This window comes from Mus pahari, chromosome 1, assembly GCF_900095145.1.
Source record: "Mus pahari chromosome 1, PAHARI_EIJ_v1.1, whole genome shotgun sequence".
In the NCBI taxonomy this organism is placed as follows: Eukaryota; Metazoa; Chordata; class Mammalia; order Rodentia; family Muridae; genus Mus; species Mus pahari.
The window spans coordinates 54,024,440-54,046,097 of record NC_034590.1 but is presented as its reverse complement, the minus strand read 5'-3'; the positions used below and the strand labels follow the sequence as shown (position 1 = coordinate 54,046,097).

Sequence of the window (21,658 nt, the reverse complement as noted above, 5' to 3'; positions counted from 1 at the left end):
CTCTAATTTGTGTCAAGTTGACAAAGGCTACTCATCATAGGAAGGTAGAGTAGCATACTGTGGGAGTTCCAGGTAACAAGTTGACCTTCCACAATTACAGATGATGAAGTGCCTGCTGTGGGTGCAGGCCACTTCTCCCTCAGATGGCAGGTCATCAGAGGGAGAAGTTCCTTTGAGACTAGGAGGAAGAAAGGAACTTACTGCCTGATTTGCATAATAGCAGGCCAGTTTATGCCCATTGATGTTTGATGCAAACAAAAGTCGGGCTTAAGAGGAATTCTGCCCAGTTTAGTTGCCCTTGAATGTACCCCAAAGAAACTGGAGCCACAGCATAAGTAGTAGAGTAGATGGGAATTCTGAATGGGTTTGGCTAATCTATTTTTATAAGACGGTGAGTCTAATGTACAGTGGGTTTCTCTTTGAAAGAGGGTGTAACCTGCAGACATCATTTCTACACTAGCTATATAAGACAGCACATACCTGGGTGGGCAGGGCTCCATGTTACAGGCCTGACTCATTGGTGGAGGACGGTGAACCGTGTCACACAGGCTGTCATTGACAGTCTGATGGGTCTGGGTGTGTAAGCACACAGCTATGGCTTCTTGATGGCCTGGAAGGCAGAAAGAGAAACAGCACACACGCAGAATAATTTACCATGCAAAGAAACTGGGATCTGGGGTCTTTATATCCCCAGCACATTGCCCTTTGACTGCATCAGAAGTCGAGGTCTCTACCTCTTAGTATCACTTCATTCACCTCTAAACCAGTCTCTCATCCAAAATTTAGCACCCGGAAACATTTAGGAGCAGCCTACACTCAGAATCAGCTGCTTCCTAAGGAATTCATAGCTAAGGGTGTCCCTGCAGTTGAAGTGTTTCTTTCCAGCATGTATAACATGTAGGAAAAACTACATCTGCTAAAGAATACCCTTCTTTTCTAGATCACCACACATCAATAAATCCGTTGTGCTCTGAATCATTCCACTGTGATTGAAGCTCCTCTGCACTGCTTCTGCAATTAGTGATGCCTTCTTTATTAGCAGAAGGGCCTCCCATAGCACAAGTATGTGATGCACCTTCATCTAAGTCTACAATAACCCACGAAGCCAAATAAATGGCATCCACACCTCTGTTTTATCGATTTAACAATGAAGAATTTGAAATTCAGAGAGAAATTAAGACTGAAATGGAGGTAGGTTAAAAACTTAAGATCTGACCTAGGGATATGGCTCATTAGCTAATGTGCTTGCTGCATAAGGGTGAGAGCCACAGTATAGATCCCCAAACCCAGGTAAAAGCTCAGCGGGTATGGCCACTCATCTGAAGTCCAGCCTCAGAAGGCAGCAAGCTGGGATCCTCACACAGCCTGCTAGGGAAGACTAGCCAAATTCATATCCATGAGCTCTGGGTTTGATTAAGAGCCTCTGCTTCAGAGGATAAAGTGGATGACTGTTTAGGGATGACTCCTGACATCACTTAGAGGCTCTACATGCACTTCCACCCATGTGTACACAGATATGTGCAAACAACATATATATATATATATATATATATATGTATATATATATATATATATATATATATATACACATACACACACACAATACAGACATACAGAAACACACGAGCACACACATACACACACATACTCACGAACACACACACATGCACACACATGAGAACAGAAAGATAAAAATAGATAAATAAATGGAAAAAAACCTTGAAGAATAAGCTCCCTGCCTATGGTTTTAGTAATCTGTGTTCTAGTCTGGGGATCCCAGAATGTCACAAGGCCTTCACATGCAGCAATACCCCCTTGTGTAAATGTGAATGTTCACACTCATAGTTTCCCGTGGAAGTCAGACTGACAATCTACGGGACTCCTAAAGCCTATGCTCTCAATCAATATTCTTTGTCTGCTGAGACAAAAAATGAAAAATGATTGGAAACTGGAATTGGGTGAAATATAACTCAAAATTTTTGATGAAAAATTTCTAACAGAAATGCCAACAGTGACTGACTGTTATTTGAAATGCGCAAACATATTTGCTTTCATGTCAGATGCACATTCCGTTATGTTACAAGCTTGTGGTCCTTTTTCTGAATGCCATGTTCCAATTCAACCATTACGGCATTTTGCAAAACTTAGTCTAGGCCAAAATACTTCTACAACAGATATTTTTCTCCTGTGATTCTTTGTAATAGATCTTCTCCCACTGTCTTCATCTGCATCGTATGCTCACTACGACAACAGGATGCAACTGGCAGGCATCTTCTTTTAGTGTTTCAAACAAGCACTGATCAAAGCAAAATATGACTTTTGTTTCAAACATCGAATTTCCTCGCATCCTCGTAGGATAACGGATGCTCATTTCCTGATAGACTTTATTCACTTTTTTAATCTAAGAAAACGCAGTCATATTTCAAATACACTTCAATTTATAACAAATAAATTCTTTAGGGAACGTATTCAGACTATTTTGGAACCTTTTATGAAGACTGACTAGGGAAGGGACTTAGAGATCCATTTGAAATCGTTTGGATAAAGCACCCATGACATACGTTTTCGTCAACAGAAAAAGATGTTAAAATCTACTACATAATGTGGAATGTTTATTGATGAAGAATATATTTTCCAAAGGTGGCCACAAAATATTTCACAGACCACATGCTGATCCAACAATGTGATTTTGACCTTTTTATGTTGCAGGAGGTTTGATCGAATAGTTATCTTTAAAAAAGAAAAAAAAGGTAAATTTTATCAAAATAAATTAATCTTATTCCTAACAAAATGCATGTCACTACATTAATGTGCTTAGAATACATTAATGAATGTGTTCAGTGAAATTTTTATAATTAAATTCCTCTTGTTGCATGAGACTATATCCCTCATAATTGACTTCCACAATGTTTTGATGAAAGTGTCATCTCTTAGTTACACACACACACACACACACACATGCACGCACGTGCACATACATACACACCATATGCTAATGTCAAGGAAACATTTAAAGAAATATGTTATTGGGTAATCATTCATTGTGCAAACATACAGTGTCTGTGTACATACAACACAGAGTGACATTTCTACATGATATCACAGTATGGGACCATCATCATATGTGTGATGGTACATGGTCACATCTATGTGTACATGTGTATACAAATATACATTCAAAGTCTTTAGCAAGAAATAAACAGATGATTAGATATAGCCAGACATGGTGGCACACTCATTTAATCCCAGGTTTTGGGCAGCAGAAGCAGGCAGTTCTTTGTGAGTTTGAAGCCAGTCTGGTTTACACAGTGAGTACAAAACCAGCCAGAGCTACATAGTAATGCTCCATCTCAAAAGAGCAAAACAAAGCACAAATACATTTCTTTTGTTAGTTGAGATCACTTTGAGTTGGGGTATTGACAAGTTCATATCACACCCTTACATATAAGGGGATGCTGATGGTGGTGGTGGTGTGTGTGGGTATGTGTGTGGTATGCTGCATTATGACATGCTTTATGTTCTATGTGCATGTATGCATGTAATATCTGTGTGTGATATATGTGTGCACACACACACATGCACCTGGAATCATGTTAAAAAGATTAACTAGTGTGATTAAGGGCAAACTACTACAAACGTTCAGGTAATGAGAAGAAAGAAAACAAAATATGGTATGTTCCCAAAGAACAGTGCCATGCCTTAGCAAGTATGCACATGGCTCAGTGTCCCACACGGGTGAATTCTTTTCAGGAACCTGCGATGACACAGCTGGCAAGGATTAAGGACTGTTGAAGGCTATTTGACCTTATGGAGGGCATCGTAAACATCACTAGAGCCTGACAGGAAGTGACCAATTACATCAAGAGTAGCTGGAAAAAAACTTACAGCTTGAGGCCTGTCAAGATTTGAAGGGATTTGGAGAGAACAAATCAGTGACAGCTAATGTACCGTGTCAGGAACACATCTGCACAGGGAGCATGTTAAAATGAGTCCAGAGTGAGCTGATTCAATTTTTATTCTCTCCAACTACTTGCAGGACTCATGAAGAGAAAGAGCCTCTTTCTGTATGCCAAGAGCAAGCCAGTGTTTAGGTTTCCAAGGTGCACAAGAAGAGGTATCCAGGGTCCTGAACTTAGAGGGAGAGAAGTTAAGTTCGGGGCAAACATGTGACCATTTGGGGGGACATTGAGGCCATGTGATCTGGAAGTAAGAGAGGTGGGTTTATGTTTCAGGCCCAAGTAAACAAGAAAGGATAACTTTCTAGTGAGGGGAAATGGACTTCTAGGAATGAGGGAGAGGCAAGTAGAAGGGGGGAAGAAATGGAGGCAGCTAAGGGCTCTCATGTAGTTGGCCTCAAACTCACTAATGGACGAATATCTTGCAACTCCTGATCTCCTTGCCTCGACTTCCCAAGTGCTGGGCTTGCAGGCATGCCTCACTGCACCTGACTCCGGTAAGGATTCTTTCTCTAAATTACACACGGCTAGCCCCAGACTCAAAACAGTAGTTTTGCTGTAGCCTGGAGTAAGATACATGCCACTCTAGCTAGGCTTAGTGCCAAGGTGGCAATGTTACAAAGCAGGGCTCAAGGATGGGTGTGCTCAGAGACTGATAGACAGGGAAGGGAAACACAATCAGGGAGAGGGCAAGGAGTGACAATTTATTCTCAAGAATGAGGATTTGCGGGACAATGGTTGGCCTTAAGTTCTCTGACCTACTAGAGTATTCTAGGTATCCATCTCAAGACTGCTGGCAAGAGTGGAACAGGCTCCTGAGCTATTGGCTCCTAACTAGATGCTTCTTTTGTTTTCTGACCTACTTCAGGAACTGATACCTTGCTATACAGGGTGCTCAGGGAGTGAGCCCACTGCATAGCAACTAGCTGGGTGACTGAGTCAAGGGTCAAAGGACAGGATTTAGGGGTCCTGGATCACTTGGGAAACTAGGGCTCTCCCTTATTAGTAAAGATCTAGCTTTCCTGGTGGCTATGCTTTCTTTTAATCCAATTGATTATGTGCGTGCATATGTGGTGTGTGTGAGTGTGTGTGTGTGTGTGTGTGTGTGTGTGTAGACATAAATGCCTGTGAAGGACAGATATCAACTTTGGTGTTCCCTTAGGAGCCATCCACTTTGTTACTGAAACATGACTCACTAATTGGGTTATTTGGCCACTGAGTCCCTGGGATCCACCAGTCTTCACTACCACACCACCATGCCTGGCTTTTTCCACCAGTACTGGTAAGAAACTTAGGTGCTCAGGCTTGTGTAGCCAGTACTTTACTAACTGAGCCATACTCCCAGTCCCTTCCTGTATATTTCCAATCTTCTACTTTAAGCAGAAAGCTAGAAAGCAGCTCTTAGATGCCTGCTACCTCCTAATCTATTTCCCTTTTAAATTTTTCTATAATGTTTAAATAATCCAAAGACCCACTGTGGTGGTTTGAATATGCTTGGCACAGAAAGTGACACTTTTTGGAGGAATTGTGTCACCATGGGCAGGGGCTATAAGACCCTTACACTAGCTACATGGAAGCCAGTCTTCTAGCTGTCTTCAGAACAAGAGGTAGAACTCTCAGCTCCTCCTGTACAATGCCTGCCTGGATGCTGCCATGCTCCCACCTTGATGAGAATGGATTGAATCTCCAAACTTTAAGCAAGCCCTAGTTAAATGTTGTCTTTATAAGAGTTACCTTGGTCATAGTGTCTGTTCACAGCCGTAAAACTCTAAGTAAAGACAGAAGTTGGTACCAGAAACTGGGGCATGGCTGTGAAAAGCCTGACTATGCTTTTGTTTGGCAGAATGTGGATTTTGAAACTTTTGATTTGGAAGGCAGTGGCACTTTAAATGGGGCTTTAATGGCTCATCCTAGTAGGAATATAGAAGACTTTGCTGCTGAGGGTGATTTTAACTGTGGAAGCCTGGCTCTAGAGGTTTCAGAGAAGAATTTTAATATGTGGCCAAAAGACCGTTCTCTCAATATTTTGGTGAAGAATGTGGCTGCTTTTTCGCCCTTGTCTGAAGAGTCCACCTGAGGCGAAGGTAAAGAGATTTATACTAATTTCATTGACAAAGGAAATCTCAAGAACACCCAACAGTGACTCTGTTCTCCGGTTAAGTCTCACGAAGAGCATTTTGAACAAGCATAGCAAGCTTAGAAAGGAAAAATATAAATAGTATGGTTCAAGTAATAAAAAGACACTAGGAAGTGAAATGGAGCTGAATCCTGTATTCAAGGAGCTAAAGATTAAGGGCTGATGACCTCAAGACAAGTTCAAGCATGGTGGTACTCACCTATAATCCCAGGAGACAGTAGCAAGAAGATCTTTGAGTTCAAGGCCAGAGAAAGTTCCAAGTAGAGAAAAGCTTAAGTCCAGGCATGGTGGTACACACCATTCATCTAGGCTTTCAGGAGACAGAGCAGTCCAGACTTCTGAGTTCAAGGTCAATCTACAGAGCGCATTTCTGGACAGCCAAGCTTAGGCAGTTGGAAAATAGAAAGCTGGTAATAGAATAAGTGAGGCCATGTTCTAGCCCCAGCAAGCAGCAGACCTCGGCAGCTTTGACCATGTGGCTCTTGCTTTAGAGTCAAGAATAGAAGAGACTATGGGACAGCCAATCCTGGTTAGCTGGAGCTAAGAAATTAGTGGTGATTAAGAAGAGATCAGAATCACTGAGGTGAAATCTTCTGGGAAGTGTTTTCTGAAATCACTAAGAAGCTGTGATCCAGAAGTAGCCAAGGTTGTACCTCATGCTGCAGCTGTACGCGGTCATGTGTAAGAGTCACCCAGCTGAGGTGAATCGAGTCGCTGAGACTCAGCACCGTGAGACCAGGAGAGGCCATTGGTGAAGGTGCATCCTCAGTTACAGTTGGCAGCTCAGGTCTGAAGGTGTCATGAAAAGAAGCTGAGGCTTGGCACCATGAAGGGAGCCTATGAGAGACTAGTGGTGAAACCTAGTTGCAGTGGAAGACCCCAGTGTACTGGAGATGCCAGTTCCATTGTGTGATCACCAAGAAGAGCAGTAGCAGTGGAGTGAACTCAACCAGAGCCTAAAGAGGGTGGAATTGGAGATATGACCCAAGCCCTTTGGAGGAGCCCAGAAGATCATGTGTGGATCCCAGACACTGGAGCAAGAAGCTGTAACATTAAAGTTGCTCAAGATGTTCGAGATACCTGAGCCATGGGCTATCTGCTGAGGAAAGCTGCTAACAGGAAGTAGAAACAGCTCAGGAGAAAGAAGTTTGTTGCAGTCAACAAGGATGAAAAAAGAGTTGGAGATCTGAAGACCTCTTTGACATCAGACAGGCAGATGCAGAGTTTAGAGTTTGCCCAGCTGGTTTTGTCTTGCTTTGGGGATTACAGTTAAGTGATTGGATGAATCTCAGAAGAGACTTTGAACTTTGGACTTTCAACATTGTTGAGACTGCTATAGACTATGGGGAATTCTGAAGTTGGACTAAATGTATTTTGCATTATGTTATGTTTAGATATGTCCCCCATACACTCATATGTTTGAACAAGCCTATGTTGACCAGGGAGTGGAATGTGGTGGTTTGAATATGTTTGGCCCAGGGGGTGTGGCTTTGTTGGAGTAGGTATATCACTGTGGGTGTGGGCTTTAAGACCCTCATCCTAGCTGCCTGGAAGCCAGTCTTCTCTTATTGGCCTTCAGATGAAGATATAGAACTCTCAATTCATCCTGCACCATGCCTGCCTAGATGCTGCCATGTTCCTGCCTTGATGATACAGAATTGAACCTCTGAACCTGTAAGCTAGCTCCAGTTAAATGTTGTCCTTCTAAGAGTTGCCTTTGCCATGGTGTCTATTCACAGCAGTAAAACCCTAAGACACACACTCTCCCCTCTAAAGGAGAACCTGTCTATACACTAGTTGCCTCATAAGCCTAGCCTGGCTCTGCATATCACCTATGCGCACACACACACACACACACACACACACACACATCCATCATGGGGACAGGGTGAGCGTGCTCTATTGTGGTGGCTGGCTGGTCTGCAGAAATGAAAAAAAACATTTTTTCAGGATGCATTTTACTGACCATTGCAGCAGCTATATGCAGTCCCAGGGTGCCTCATTCTGTGACTCTGATTTCTACATAAGATTGCTTCAATATATCCATTCTGCATTTTCTAACTTATTCCATATTAACCGATGGACCTCTTCCCCTCTCAGGGAAGCCGATAGTCATATCTCCCAAATATAAAAGAAAGAAAAGGCATCATTTTGCTATTGAATGAATTTATCCCTTTTGGGACTATTGCTAATTTGCATATCTGGCTTATCAAGGTCATACCCTTAGCAATAGACCACATATCTATCCCTTAGGATGGAGTCTGAATACCTCCCAAACATGTTGCAGTGCAGGGGGTAAAGCCAGCGTATTCCCAGTCGTAAGTCATCTCACTGTCCTTCTCTTGGAGAGGGCCACCCAGTTCTTGAGACACAGGGCTCTGGTCACAGGCTTGAAGGAGGCAGGGTCGTTCAGTGGGTGGCTTGGGGCCTTCACACTCCTCTTCAGGAAGCTCAGTCTCCGTCTGCGTGAATGTGAGGAGCACCTGACACCTCACCTCACGAACCTGAATGCCAGGCCCACATGTAGTGCTGCAGGCTGACCAGGATTCTGGGATGAACCTGAGGAATACCGGAAGCCAAGAAAAGGGGGGGTCACATGTGAGCCATAAGAGAAATTCTATGGTTCTGACGACTGTTGTTTATGTAGTTGCCATTTTTTGAGATCCTACAACCAACAAAGAGACTTTTTCCATTAAAGACAGGTGTCTTTTGCCTCCACACAAAAAGTTACATGCTAAGACCAGTGTGACATATTTCAGAATTTCTTAAGCTAGAATAAATAAACAATCATTTAAAGATAACTATGTGATTTTTATTTACCAGATGGGCATTTTTGCCCATCTTTATTCAGCTAATCTTGGTGAACTTTTTGCTTGTAACAGGGGAGAGTGTTGAGCCTTCTCTAGCTTTAACAGCTAAGCTGCAGGATACACTCGCAGAGGATGAAGCTGTAATGTTCTTTCTGTTTAACAAACTCCTGAGCTTTTGAATGTTCTCAATCACAGGTGGAAGTGCATCTTAGAGTAAAACATTTATTCTTTATCTTGAATTATTATTACCCAAGTCATAAAGGTCGTCAGGCTGGGCTCCTCAAACCAAATCTCATCCATAACTGTTCTTGTAAGAGCCTATCAGCTACAAATAATTTTCATAGTTTGACACTGTTGGTAATGAAAGAGGATACTATCTTATGACACACAATAATTAAATAAAACCCACATTTACAAAAGCTGTACCCAGGACACAGCTACACTCATTTGTCAACCTATCATTTATGGCTGTTTTTCTATTACTGGGTAGAACTGGGTGTTTTTAACAGAGTGTTTATACTGCATAACCTAAAATATTTATCCTCTGGCCCTCTGCAGAAGTATTTTTAAGCCTTGTATGTATTCAGATAGCATGAAACCAGGTTCAGGAGGGACATTATCTATAAGATGCTCTGAAGCAATACTGTGAATCACAGGATATAAATAAATTGATAGGATAAAGATAGGGAGATGGCTTAGTGGGTAGCAGTGCTTGCTGTGTGAGCCTTACAACCCACACTCGATCCCCAGAGCCCATGTATGAGGCTGGATGTGGTAGCAGGCTTCTGTAATCCCAACATTCCCATGGCAAAGCGGAGAAAGGAGAATCACCCAGATGCTCACTGGGCAGCTAATGTAAAATATGCAGCACAGTGTCAGGGACATGAGAGACTGCCTCAGACAAGGCAGAAGGTGACTCCTTCTTGACCCCTAAAGGTTATCCTCTGAGCTTCACAGGTGCTCTGTGACATAAATGCCCATACTTACCACACACAGAGACATGCACACACACATGCACACATACACACATGCACACTGTGACACATGTACACACACACATGCACACACTCACATGCACACAGAGACACATGCACACACACATGCACATACACAGGCATGCACATGCAAACACACATACATACCCAAAAATAAATTAATTAAAAAATCTAAAATGAAATAAAATAAAGCAATAGGTGTAAGAATCAAGTGACAGATTATGTTTGGAAAACTCTGGTTTGAGTGATGTCCCTCAACAGGTTTATTTACTGAAAAATGTCCCCCAAGACTATGAGTATTTAACTTCTCATTATAATAAGTGAGATCAATACACTGTAACCCGCTTTATAGGCAGGAGAAGAGTGTCCAGCTACTAGATAGCATGGGAAGTCAGGAGCTGCTGCTGAGATGTGGAGTTGCAGGTTTCAATATTAATGTTTCGAACTTACCAAGTCCCTGCACAGGGAGCTTCCAAAAGCTTTCCGAGTCCTGTTTGTAAGGCTGCATGCTAAGATGCTTAAGGGACTCTTCCCTGGGGACCTGCATGCTGGGGTTCTGTCCCCCAGAGGATCAGTCCCTCAATCTGATAACCTCCAGGTTTCCATCTACCTTAAACTCTCCTCTCAATAATCTCCAACTCCGCTTCATACTAGGTTGTCCTGAAATTTTTTTCTGCTGTGACATAAAGAAACTCACCCCACTTGAGGAGCCTGAAGATAGTTGCCACCTCCGCTTCCCGCCCCATTGGCACAGACGTGAGCATCTGTCGAAAGCCATCAGTAGTGCACTTTAAACAGATAAGACTCGTGTATATACTATGCCCCGCAACACTGACCATTAAAACTGCTAATTTTAGGGTCACAGTGAGAGGAACTTAGATGACCTAATATTGATGATAATTGAGACATAAATGTGAAACAGAAAACATTTTCAAAAATAAAATAAGGAAAGTATATTGTCTTCCAGAAAAATGTGAGAAAAGTTCTAATATTGAAGTCTAAATTTATAGACAGAGTAGTAGCCCCCCACATATCCCCATACTGTTATCCCTGAAATACATGACTATGTCATAGCCTGTAGCAAGAAGGATCCACCTGAGGTTCTTAAGGTTATAAATTTAATGATAACCCTGTGTTATCATTCTGGACCCAGTCTCATCACACAGGTCTTCAGAAATAGGAGCATCTCAGGTTGAAGTCAGGTGTGGCAGGACCGGAGCTGAGGGGCCCTGTCTGAAAGACTGGGAAGCACTCAGCCCCTACTGCTGGCCCAAAGGTGGAAGAGATCACATACCACAGAATGCAGGCAGTCTCTAGAAATGGAGGACAATCCCCCTGCCCACAAGCAACAAGGAAATGGGAATTTCCACCCTATAACTTTATAGTATAACAAAGAAAAGAAATAGAATAAAAAGAAAAGTATAGTAGAAATTTTTTTTCATAAACTCCAGAAAGATCTGGATCTATGTTCCAAAATAGCCCTTACTGGGATGATGGCATCCCTGGCATGATGGTTCAGAGGGTAAAGGAGCCCGCTGCCAAGCTTGACGACCCGAGTTCAAGCCCTGGGACCCACGTGGTGGAAAGAGAGAATCAATCTTGCTAGTTGTTCTCTGACCGATACACTCATGCAGGTACATGCATAAACACACCCACACACACACACCCCTACACAAACACACACACACACACACACACACACACACAGGAATGATAACAAATCAAGCCTTCATTATTTATCAATATTATTGAAACACAACTATTACCTGGATTTGTCTCAGAGACGTACTGATTTTAATATACCGGAAAATATCCAAACATGCAAATACCTAAACAATAAAAGAATAGCAGCTAATAAAGGGAGAAAAGGTAATTTAGTATAGAAGTAAAGTAAAAGGTCAAAAAGGAAGGTGTAGATATCAGGAAAAAGCAACAGCGGGTGGGCATGGTATTGCACATCTGTAATACCAATGTTTGAGAGGTGGAGGCAGGAGAATGGTGAGTTTGACGCCAGCCTGGGCTTTACAGTACATTTAGTTGGCCAGCTGACACCTTGTCTCAACAAACAAACAAACTGTTCTCCTTCCAAAGAGGAAACCAAATAGACAACGTGTCATGCTTTATACTTTATCTGATGGCTGCAAAGCGTAAAGTTAACTGAAAATTTTGGGGAAAAAGTAATCCAATAAGATAATTTACAAATATATCCATGCACAAATATGAAACATGGACATATAATGTATACTGACCAATTTTTACAGAGTTCAGCTAACACAATGTTAGCTGACAGACCCTATGCTAAATATACACGTATTACTTAACTTAATTGTTAAATTACCTCCTTAATTTTATAAGTGAGAACAAAAACAAGCCTTAGGAATATAAGAAACTTTCCATAATTCTATGGGCATATAAATGAAAACTGTATGTGAAATATGCTGTTCTCATATAGCTGAAACTATGAAATGTTGGGTAAAGGGCCAGTAAGTTGGCATAGCAGGTAAAGAATGCTTGCTGCCAAGCCTACCTCAACCCAAGCTCAGTTCCTAGGACCCATATGGTGGAAGGGGAGAGCGGACTCCTGGAGGTTCTCTTCTGATGATATGCTACGGCACATATATGCCCATGCGTGCATACTAATAAACAGATACTATTTAATATTTTAAAAATTGAGATGCTGAACAGATTCTGATTCCAGCGATCCGAACAAATAGAAAAGATACCCTTCCCCCCGGAGCACAAGACTCAGAACTGCAATGACTGTTATTTCCCCCCAAATCCGTATAATTTGGATCTAAATTTCTGAGGTTATTAGAGTCAGGGGCCAAAAAGACATAAGACAACACTAAATATTTATGGGAGATCGACAACAGCCAAGAATATCTTAAAAAGAAGGAGCAATTATAGAGCAATTGCTTAACCTGATAGAAAAACGAGAGTTAAAAGGTTAGAATTGGGAATTGGAGAGGTGATTAAACAGTTAAATGCACTTGCTGCTCTATAAAACCAAATCTACCTTTATTTTGATTTTATGTGTCTGGTGTTTTGCCTACACATATATCTGAGTATCACACATGTGCAGTGCCCACAGAGGCCAGAAAAGGGTATCAAATCCCCTGGTACTGGAGTTACCAACAGTTGTTAGCTGGCATGGGGGTGTTGGGAATTGAACCTGGAACATTTAGAAGAGAAGCCAGTGCTCTGATCAGTTGAGTCCTTCTCTGCCCTCCAACTTATCTAACCCCACCAGATCTCTACCTATCTCTACCGCATCTCTATCCCTACCGCCTCTCTGTCTAACCCTACCGCATCTCTATCTAACCCTACTGCACCTCTATCTAACCCTACTGCATCTCTAGCCCTTTGCAGGCAGAGGGCCTGCATTTAGTTCCCAGCAACCACATGGTAACTCACGACATCTGACACTCTAGTTTCAGGGAATAAGACAGTCTTCTGGCTTCCTCGAGAACACCAGACACATGGGTGACAGATGGACATACATGCAGGCAAAACAATCACACACATAAACAAATCTGAAAAATATTTCAAAAGGATTAATTAATTAAAGCACTATGGTACTAGTGATAAAATATTTACTGTTAATGATATCTAAACATCAAAGGGGCCATTTTAGATTATTCAACTGTGCTAAGGCAATCATTTAATTTTTTTAAAAAGGAAATTATATTATGCCAGTTTTGTAAATCACATGATAATGCAAATCCCTCCATTAACTGAAGTCCAGCACAGAAAATAATAGGGAAGAATATTTTCTTCAAAGATAATTTTTCACCGTTAACCAAGTGTGAGACAAGGTATGCTTCAATGTTGCTAATGGTGACAGAAGTGGACATTGAGTTTCTGAAGAGAAGATCAGAAAAGGCCTTTAACGAGCCTGTCTTTTCGGTCCAGAAATCTCACCCCCGCAGGGATATCCTAACAGGATAACGAGAGGCGTGTTACTTGAGATTGGCTGCAGTTTGGTTTACCATGGTGATTTCACTAGAGGCAAACTGCAGGCAACTAGAGATCTTTACAATGTCGAACAGAAATGGTTATGCTGTTTTCCTGGTTAATATGCTTCAACTGCTACTGCCACCTGATGTAGTCCAAGCTCTGTCATGAACCTGGATTACCACCAGCATCTGCTGCATTCTGCCTTAACAGTCAGCTCCCCGACACATCCTCGTCCCACGTATCAGTCACACAAGCACTTATGATACCTTTAGGACATCAAGATCTCAAGTCACCAAACCATCCTTCCCAGGAAGCCATCCCTAATATCTAACAATCCCTAATGTCATCTGATAGCACGAATAGACCATAATGCCTTTGGGTTCCACAGTGCAATCACTTTGAATGGGAAAACCTGAATTCCTGCCAGCTGACAGGAACCTGAAGCTCCTTTTCTCGTGCAGGCTGAGCCTCCCTACCCAAAATGCTCCTCAGATTTTGAAAATTTTTTAAATTTCAAATATCTGCATATACATTATGTAGATACAATTTTGCATAGAATATATTATGCAGACCTGAGGATAGGCTCAAGTGTGAACACAAAATTCACTGGTTTCTTAGATGTCTTCTGCGTGAAACCTGAAAGTAATATTATGTAGTATTAAGTAGGTCTGAACTTTAACTGTAGCCCATCATACGTCATCAGGTGTCATATTGGTACTTATATGTTCTCAGAGTTTGAATTGTTTTGTAATTTGTAGATTTGGGCTAGAGTTGCCCAGCTGCTGGGACAGGCCATCAACCCTCCCCTCCTCTCTGTCCACCACCATCGACAGTCCTTAGTCTTTTGGCCCCCAAGTGATAAGGACAAAAGCACCCTCCTGGACACTTGTAAGAATTAAATACCCCCACAGCACACTTAGAATGTGATAAAAAGAAGTCCTCGGGTTTAGAGGTGGTTAGAACAGCAGATTCCTGAAACCCAGCCTGGCTTGGATTTTAGCAAGTACAATTTTTACTCACGCAGAAGCCAAAATAGCAGTGAAGAGAACATATACACTGTGTCTTGGTCTGTGCTATTCCTTTCCTTTTCATATGTGAAAAATGGGAGCTGGGTTAACAAAACCACTGAAATGTTGGGAATCCCATAGAAGCACAGAAGGCTCTGGGGAGGAACTTGAAAGCGGGGTGACAAACGACAAAGCGACAGGCATACTGACTGAGAACACATTCCATGGCTGACATCCAGGGAGGTCAGATCAGCAGTTCCCTTGGCTTCCCTTTATACACTCTAATTTTTTTCTTTTCCTAATTAAAACAAAAGCCTTTTGAACATCCACTCTCTATGTAAATCCAGAGCTCGCCCTTGGTAAACCGCAGTGGTGGGAGTATTTATCTTTTCCTGGCCGGCTTGGCAGACTTTCCTTGAAGGATGTGAAATACAGCTGGGACCATCCTCTCCTTCATTGTCAACACGCAAGCACCCCAGACCACAAAAGACAGTGGCCATAAAAGAGTGAGCTGGAAGCTGGGATATGCTGTGGTTTTGTTTGGAAATGGAGGCGATGGATAGAATCAAAAGTGACAGGAAACTAAAAACTTCACACCAGCCGGCCAGAGTGAGCCAGCAAATGCCAGGCAATGAGCATCGTCCAGGAGGACTGCACATAGATCTCAGAACAGGAGAAGGCAGGGGTAGGGTAGAGGCCAAGCAACAGGTGCAGGCAGCTCGGGGTTCCACGTTGTGGGGAAAATACAGAGACCCTTCAGGAGCGGCGAGCACATTAGCTCTGCTCCGTGTTTGTGGGAAGGAACCCCCCCCCCATCTAATTCAGATCTGGCTGGCAGAAATTCAGGCTTGGAGAAGACGTGGATGGGACCCACTATAGAATATCCATTACTGCTCTCTACTAATTCATCAATACAATAGTGCTTTCTGAACTTTCAAGGGACCCGGGGGACTACTATCACAAAATTTGTATTCACGGCCTGTCCTAGTTTGTTTTCTATTGCTGTGATAGCACACCAAGATGAAAACCAACTAGAGGAAAGGGTTTATATTTCCATGTCCCATATGGTTCTTCATTGAGGGACAGAGCAGGGCAGGAACTTGGAGGCAGGAACTGCGGCAGTGACCATGAAGGAATGCTGCTTACTGGCTTGCTCTTCATAGTTTACTCTGCTTCTGTTTTTATACAACCCAGAACCACCTGTCCAGGGTTAGCACTGCCCTCTAGTGGGCTGAGCTCTCCCATATCAATTAAAAATCAAGAAAATGCCACACAAGCTTGCTCACACACTGATCTGATGGGGGCATTTTCTCAATCGAGCTTCCTTCTTCCCAGATGGCTCTAATGTGTGTCCAGTTGCCAAAACCCTAACCAGCACATATCCCCTACCCTCTTGGAGGAGCCTATAGGTGATGCTCTATGGTGACATGTGGGAAGCAGAGGGCCACAAGTTCTAGGCCAGCAGGAGTAACAGGATACTCCTGACTGAATTCATGGACAAAAAGCAGAAAGGAAATCATTAGAGTCTGGGGCCAGGTAGGGAACTGGTACTGTTCGATAGATACAGTTCACACTGAGAATGATGGGAACACTCTGGACCAGTAAGACAGCAGTGTGAATATTCCTAGTGCCGCTGAGCTGAATGCTTTCAAATGGTTAAAGAGCTAAGCCTTGCATTATGAAGGTAATAACACAGGAAGTGGAAAAATGGATTACTGTTGCAAAAGGAACAAAAAACGGTGACACTCCACTCCCAATGTCCCTGACTCAGAGTTTATTACAACTTTTGTTCATTTGCTTGTTTTTAGATTTTTGAAACTGGGTCTCACAGTGTAGCTCAGAATGACCTTGGAAGTCACTATGTAGCCCAGGCTGGCTTTAAACTTGTGGCAATCTTCCTGCTTCAGCTTCCTGAGTGCTACAATTGTAGATGTGAGGCACCAGATCCCACTTCATTACAGGATAAAAACAACCCAAAAGAGCTTGATCAAAGTGATCTGAGGACCACATTTTTTTAAAAAAAATAAAGCTTGTTTCTCTTTTAGAGAGAGGAAAAACTGAAGGATGCAGATATGCTCTGATGTGATGCACTGTGTTTAGTCGGTGGGATGGGGCAGTGTTCATGGGGCAGGCACAGTACAGTCCGAGGTGTAGTAAAGGCAACTGCAGCCTTGAGGGGCTCACTGTGCACACACTGGGGGCTTGTTCACTGTGCATACACCGGGGGCTTGTTCACTGTGCTGTCCTTCTGTAATGGTTTGAAGCTTTCCATAATAAAAACACTTTCAAGAAAAGATTTAAGCAGTGTGGCTCTAATGGGAAAGGGAGGCCGAGAAACGTGGTGGAGGGCAGTGCCAGGCTGCAGTATGTGAGTCAGTGTGGCTGAGGATCCCATGCAGACACTCGACTCTAACTCAGAAACTCCGAAGCATCCATGGTTCCGCCTGCAGTAGTAGTCGTATGTGCCTTTGGGGAAGCATCAGACCGAGACTGAGCTATGACATGCAGGGCTCTTGGCCTGCATCACTGAAGAAAGCTAAGCTATCCACACTCTTCTAGGGCTCAGGGACAGGGACAAATGGGAGTGTTCAGACAAGAGGAACAGGTTGGTAAGGGACCTGAAAACAAGGGCAAATGACAAATGGTGAGATGCTAAGAATGATGGACTTAGAAAACAAACCACGGTCTCAAGACCTGGGGCAGCTTTCTCCAAAGTTAGGGAAGCTAGGGGTACAGCACAGACAGGTCTGTTTCAGAAAGTGGACATTAGAAGGAGATATATTTTGGATCAAGAGGAGAAAGTATCTGCCCAAGTGTGGCAGTGGGGATGGAGCTAGGAGCAACTTGGGCTACAACAAAGTGCTTGTGTTGTTCAACCACAATGAGCTGTGTCTCAGTGCAGTGACCTCCGCCCACTGCAGAAGGCGTTGAGTGATTAGAAAGCACAGTCCCAGGGTGCTGTGGAATGGAAAACAGGCCTAGGGTACTATGGGAATTGGAGCGAGAACCACCATTATGAACTACAGGCCTTGCACAAGACTTCGCCTCTCTATTCAGTTCTCTTTATGTGTAAAAGATGCAGGTTGGAGTTGACATCTCGGGGAAATGAGCCAGATGGCTGTTGAGATCCTCCTTCCGGTCCCATCTGTGAATTGCTCTCTTTGCAGCTAGCTTGTCAGCACTCCAGACTCAACTGCCCACTGTGGGATCAGCTGTCCCGTTCAATTACTCCAGTCTGCCACGGGTGCTGCTGTTCTGTCCTGGGCTAGACATCCCAGAGTCCCTCTGCTTCCTTTTCCTCTTTGGGTCTCTCTCTAAGTCTCAAGAATGATTCTTGGATTTGTTCTTGGTTCTGTAAGTCGGTTGACACCATTGTAAGTGGGACCTCGCCACATAGCCTGCAGACAGTAGCTGCTGATTTCTGGGTTAGGATGGGCTCTCAAGAGTGAAGCCTAACCTGACCATTTTATACAAAGGAGAATGAGATGCCAACACTAAACAGTGAGGTCACATAGTGCATAGTGATGGTTTATAGCTCTAGTCCACACAATATACGCTCATTCTCTTTCTCCGTGTCCCACCAGCCCTGGGACTTCATCTCAGGCCACCCTGGTGTGTTTCAACATCATTAGTTTTACTGAGATTGGCCATGATTTAAGCTCAGGACGATTGGTTTATTTGTACAATACTATGATAGTCTTTGGTTAAACCACATGTGCACATCCAGGAACTATCCCCACTTGTCCCTGCAAGAGAGCAGGGGTCTGCTTTGAGTTAGAGAACACGATCTTTTCCATGCTTCTCACACATACTGCCAAAGCAGGACTGCTGAATTGTGAAATAAGGAAAATTCCTAGCCAGCTCAGGCTCTCTGGAGTCCGTAAATCCAGGTCATTTGGATACTAAATGTATCGTTGAACTCCAATGAGTACAAACATGACATATATCATGTAAACTGGCTGTGCCCCGATTACGCCCATAAAAGGTCCTGGACTCACTTTGGTTCTTCTGTGGCTATTCTGGTCTCTTCTAGCTCTTGTGCTTGTTTCAGCCAAGGTAATTTAGCTTCCACTGGACTTTTTTCTGAGAAAAAAAATGGAAAATAAACAGTGAATGTAATTATTATCAATCATTAAGGACTTTGATACATGCTTGTTATTGACTGGACATTGGGTTACACATTTCAAATGCACAGTACATTTGTTTCTGGAATGAATAAAATTCCTGCTATTCTTTTAATTAGCACATTATAAAATGCAACCAAATCTATCCCCATGGTATAGCTCAATATGGCTGAACATGCAAAAGTTAAACACACAAATGCCTTACGTAACTCAGCACCCCTTTCTGCTCTTTGTGCAATGAAGCTACTATTCCAACAATATCAGAGTCTTTTCGGTTTGCCATAAATTCTTCTTGTCTCTTGAATTAATAAATTAGCAGAGAAAAGCAAATATAGCAGAGGCCAGTGAAGTGGAAAGATGAGATTCTGTGTGTGGCTTACTCAAATTCCACTGTTAACATGGGAAATGAAAACCATCTACACGGGCACAGAAGGGACAGTTGCTACTCCCCCCACCCAGTCCTTTGAGGCTTCCATGGCAGGAGGAGGGAACTGATCCAGTTGTGAAATGGAAATTTTGGAGATGCTTCAGGGAGATTAGAGACACAGAGAAAATGTCAACAGAAGCCCATCAAAGGCAGAGGCAGTAAGCAAAGGCTCTGAGATAGGGATCCAGGGTTGTGTATGTTTGCCATGGCAACAAGTGATCTTTCTATACAAAGACCTGTGCACGTAGGGCTATCTGTATAAACAAGAAACGGAATTCATGAGGAAGAACTTTATCATTGTCACTAAAATACTAAGGAAGGGTCTCTAAAAAAGGAGTTGAGAACAATCTTTTCCTATTTGCTTTTACCACATTTATTTCTATTTATTTATTTATTTATTTATTTATTTATGGTGTGTGTGTGTGCGTGCATGTGTGTATGCATGTGCATGTGCATGTGCTTGAATATGAGCATACATCTTGTCACAGTACACATGCATAGGTCAGAGGACAATTTGTAGGAGTCGTGGGTTTCTGCTTCTACCACATGGGTTCCAAGATTGGAACCAGGTTGGCAGCAAGTACCTTTACCTGCTGAGCCAGCTCTCTAGCTGTTTTTTTGTCAGCGATGTCAGGAATATACTTGTCACAAGGATATCCACAGGGAAATGGTCATGGGGGGCGCAAATATCTGAGAGGTGATCCCAAGACTTGCTAGTCATGAATGTCTATTTATCCTCGTGGACCAAATGGGAAATTCTAAAGACACTCACAGACCCAGAGTGGCAACCACGTCTTCGCGCATCCCATGCACTGTGACACATGATAAAGCCATCATGCCTTTGTCAAGGATAGTGCAGTGGACAGGAACCCACACATTCTGAGAAGGAAGAAAGAAGGAAAAGAAGAGCTACTCTAGGCATGAGAACAGTAGACGTCTTCTCTCTCTTCCTCCTTTATTGATCCTCTTTGCCTTCTTCACTTTCTCTTTTTCCTCCTCCTCTTCATCTTCCTTTCTCTTGATGGCAAGGACTACAGAAGGGGATGGGAGTGGCTCAGTATTGAACAAGACCTAGAAAACCCTGTTTGGCTTCTGTGCAACACCTTGTGCTTACCTCTGGGCTTATAGCATGGGATGGGGACGACACACTCCTCTTTGATGTGCAGCTTCATCTGTGGGTTGCAGCCTCCAACATGTTGCCCACGATGGTTGATACACAGAACCACTCGGTAGCGCAACCCTCGGCCACAAGTCACTGTGCACTTTCGGACAGGTGGGAGAAGCCGGTGAGTAGGTTTACCTGGGTCTATGGAACTACATGACTGTTACACACAAAGACCTCCACATAATATGTTGTGTGAAGAAGATGAGGACTGGTTTTCTGGGATGCTTGTACTAATTTTCTTTGATTTAATTTAATTTAATTTTCATTTTATTTTATGTATATAGATACTTTTCTGCATGTATCTGGTACCTATGGAGGTCAGAAAAGGGTGTTAAATCCCCTGAAAGATTCTAGTCACTGTGTGGGTACTAAGAATTGAACCCAGGTCCTCTGGAAGAGCAAATGGTGCTCTTAGCCACTGAGCCATCTTTCCAGTTTCACTTAATTTTCAGTTCAAAGGCATTTAAGATGAGCACACTAGTGCAAAAAGAGCAAATGTTCTACATCTCCTGTGCTCCAAATCAACTATGATAGAAACCTGATGCAGGCTTTCTAAAGCTTACACTTCTCATAAGACATTACTGAAAGCAGTTTGTGAAATTGAAAGCAATTCTTCTAAACAATGACTCTAAGAAATTAATGTCCATCAAGCACTCCAGAGGACTAAATTGTCTGGTCTGTCCACAGTGATCTTGCCTAGTTGTTGTCATATAAAGAGACCATTGGGATTGTTCAGCCTTACAGTATGACAGAACTGCAGTGGAGGAGGAGGAGGAGACAGCTCAGGCACTGAAGCGCTCAGGCAAGCATTAGAATCAGATTCTGAGTCCTCACCATCCAAGTAAATAGTTGGGGGCAGCAGGGGTCATCTGTAAAATCAGGCAGACATGGAAAGATCCCTGATGCTTGCTGTCCACACAGCCTCACTGAATCAGTGAGTTCCAGGTTTAGTGAGAGAAACTCCATCAGAAAATAAGACCTCCGAAGAGTGACTGAGGAAGACACCTAACACTGACCTTTAACCTTCACACACACACACACACACACACACACACACACACACACACACACACACACACA

The 21,658-nt window shown here is 42.9% G+C and overlaps 1 protein-coding gene across 4 annotated transcripts in view; it reads right to left on the bottom strand.

The window, feature by feature from the left end:
• Adamtsl3 (ADAMTS like 3) overlaps nucleotides 1-21,658 on the bottom strand; it is a 276,839-nt gene that overhangs the window by 70,423 nt on the left and 184,758 nt on the right. For all 4 annotated transcript variants that reach the window (XM_021210057.1, XM_029532349.1, XM_029532345.1 and 1 more), the window contains 4 exons: nucleotides 20,528-20,675; nucleotides 18,861-18,945; nucleotides 8,363-8,652; nucleotides 481-610 (listed from right to left, as the gene is read on the bottom strand). In XM_021210057.1, the coding sequence (XP_021065716.1) occupies nucleotides 481-610; nucleotides 8,363-8,652; nucleotides 18,861-18,945; nucleotides 20,528-20,675 (653 nt within the window). The remainder of the gene's footprint in view (nucleotides 1-480; nucleotides 611-8,362; nucleotides 8,653-18,860; nucleotides 18,946-20,527; nucleotides 20,676-21,658) is intronic.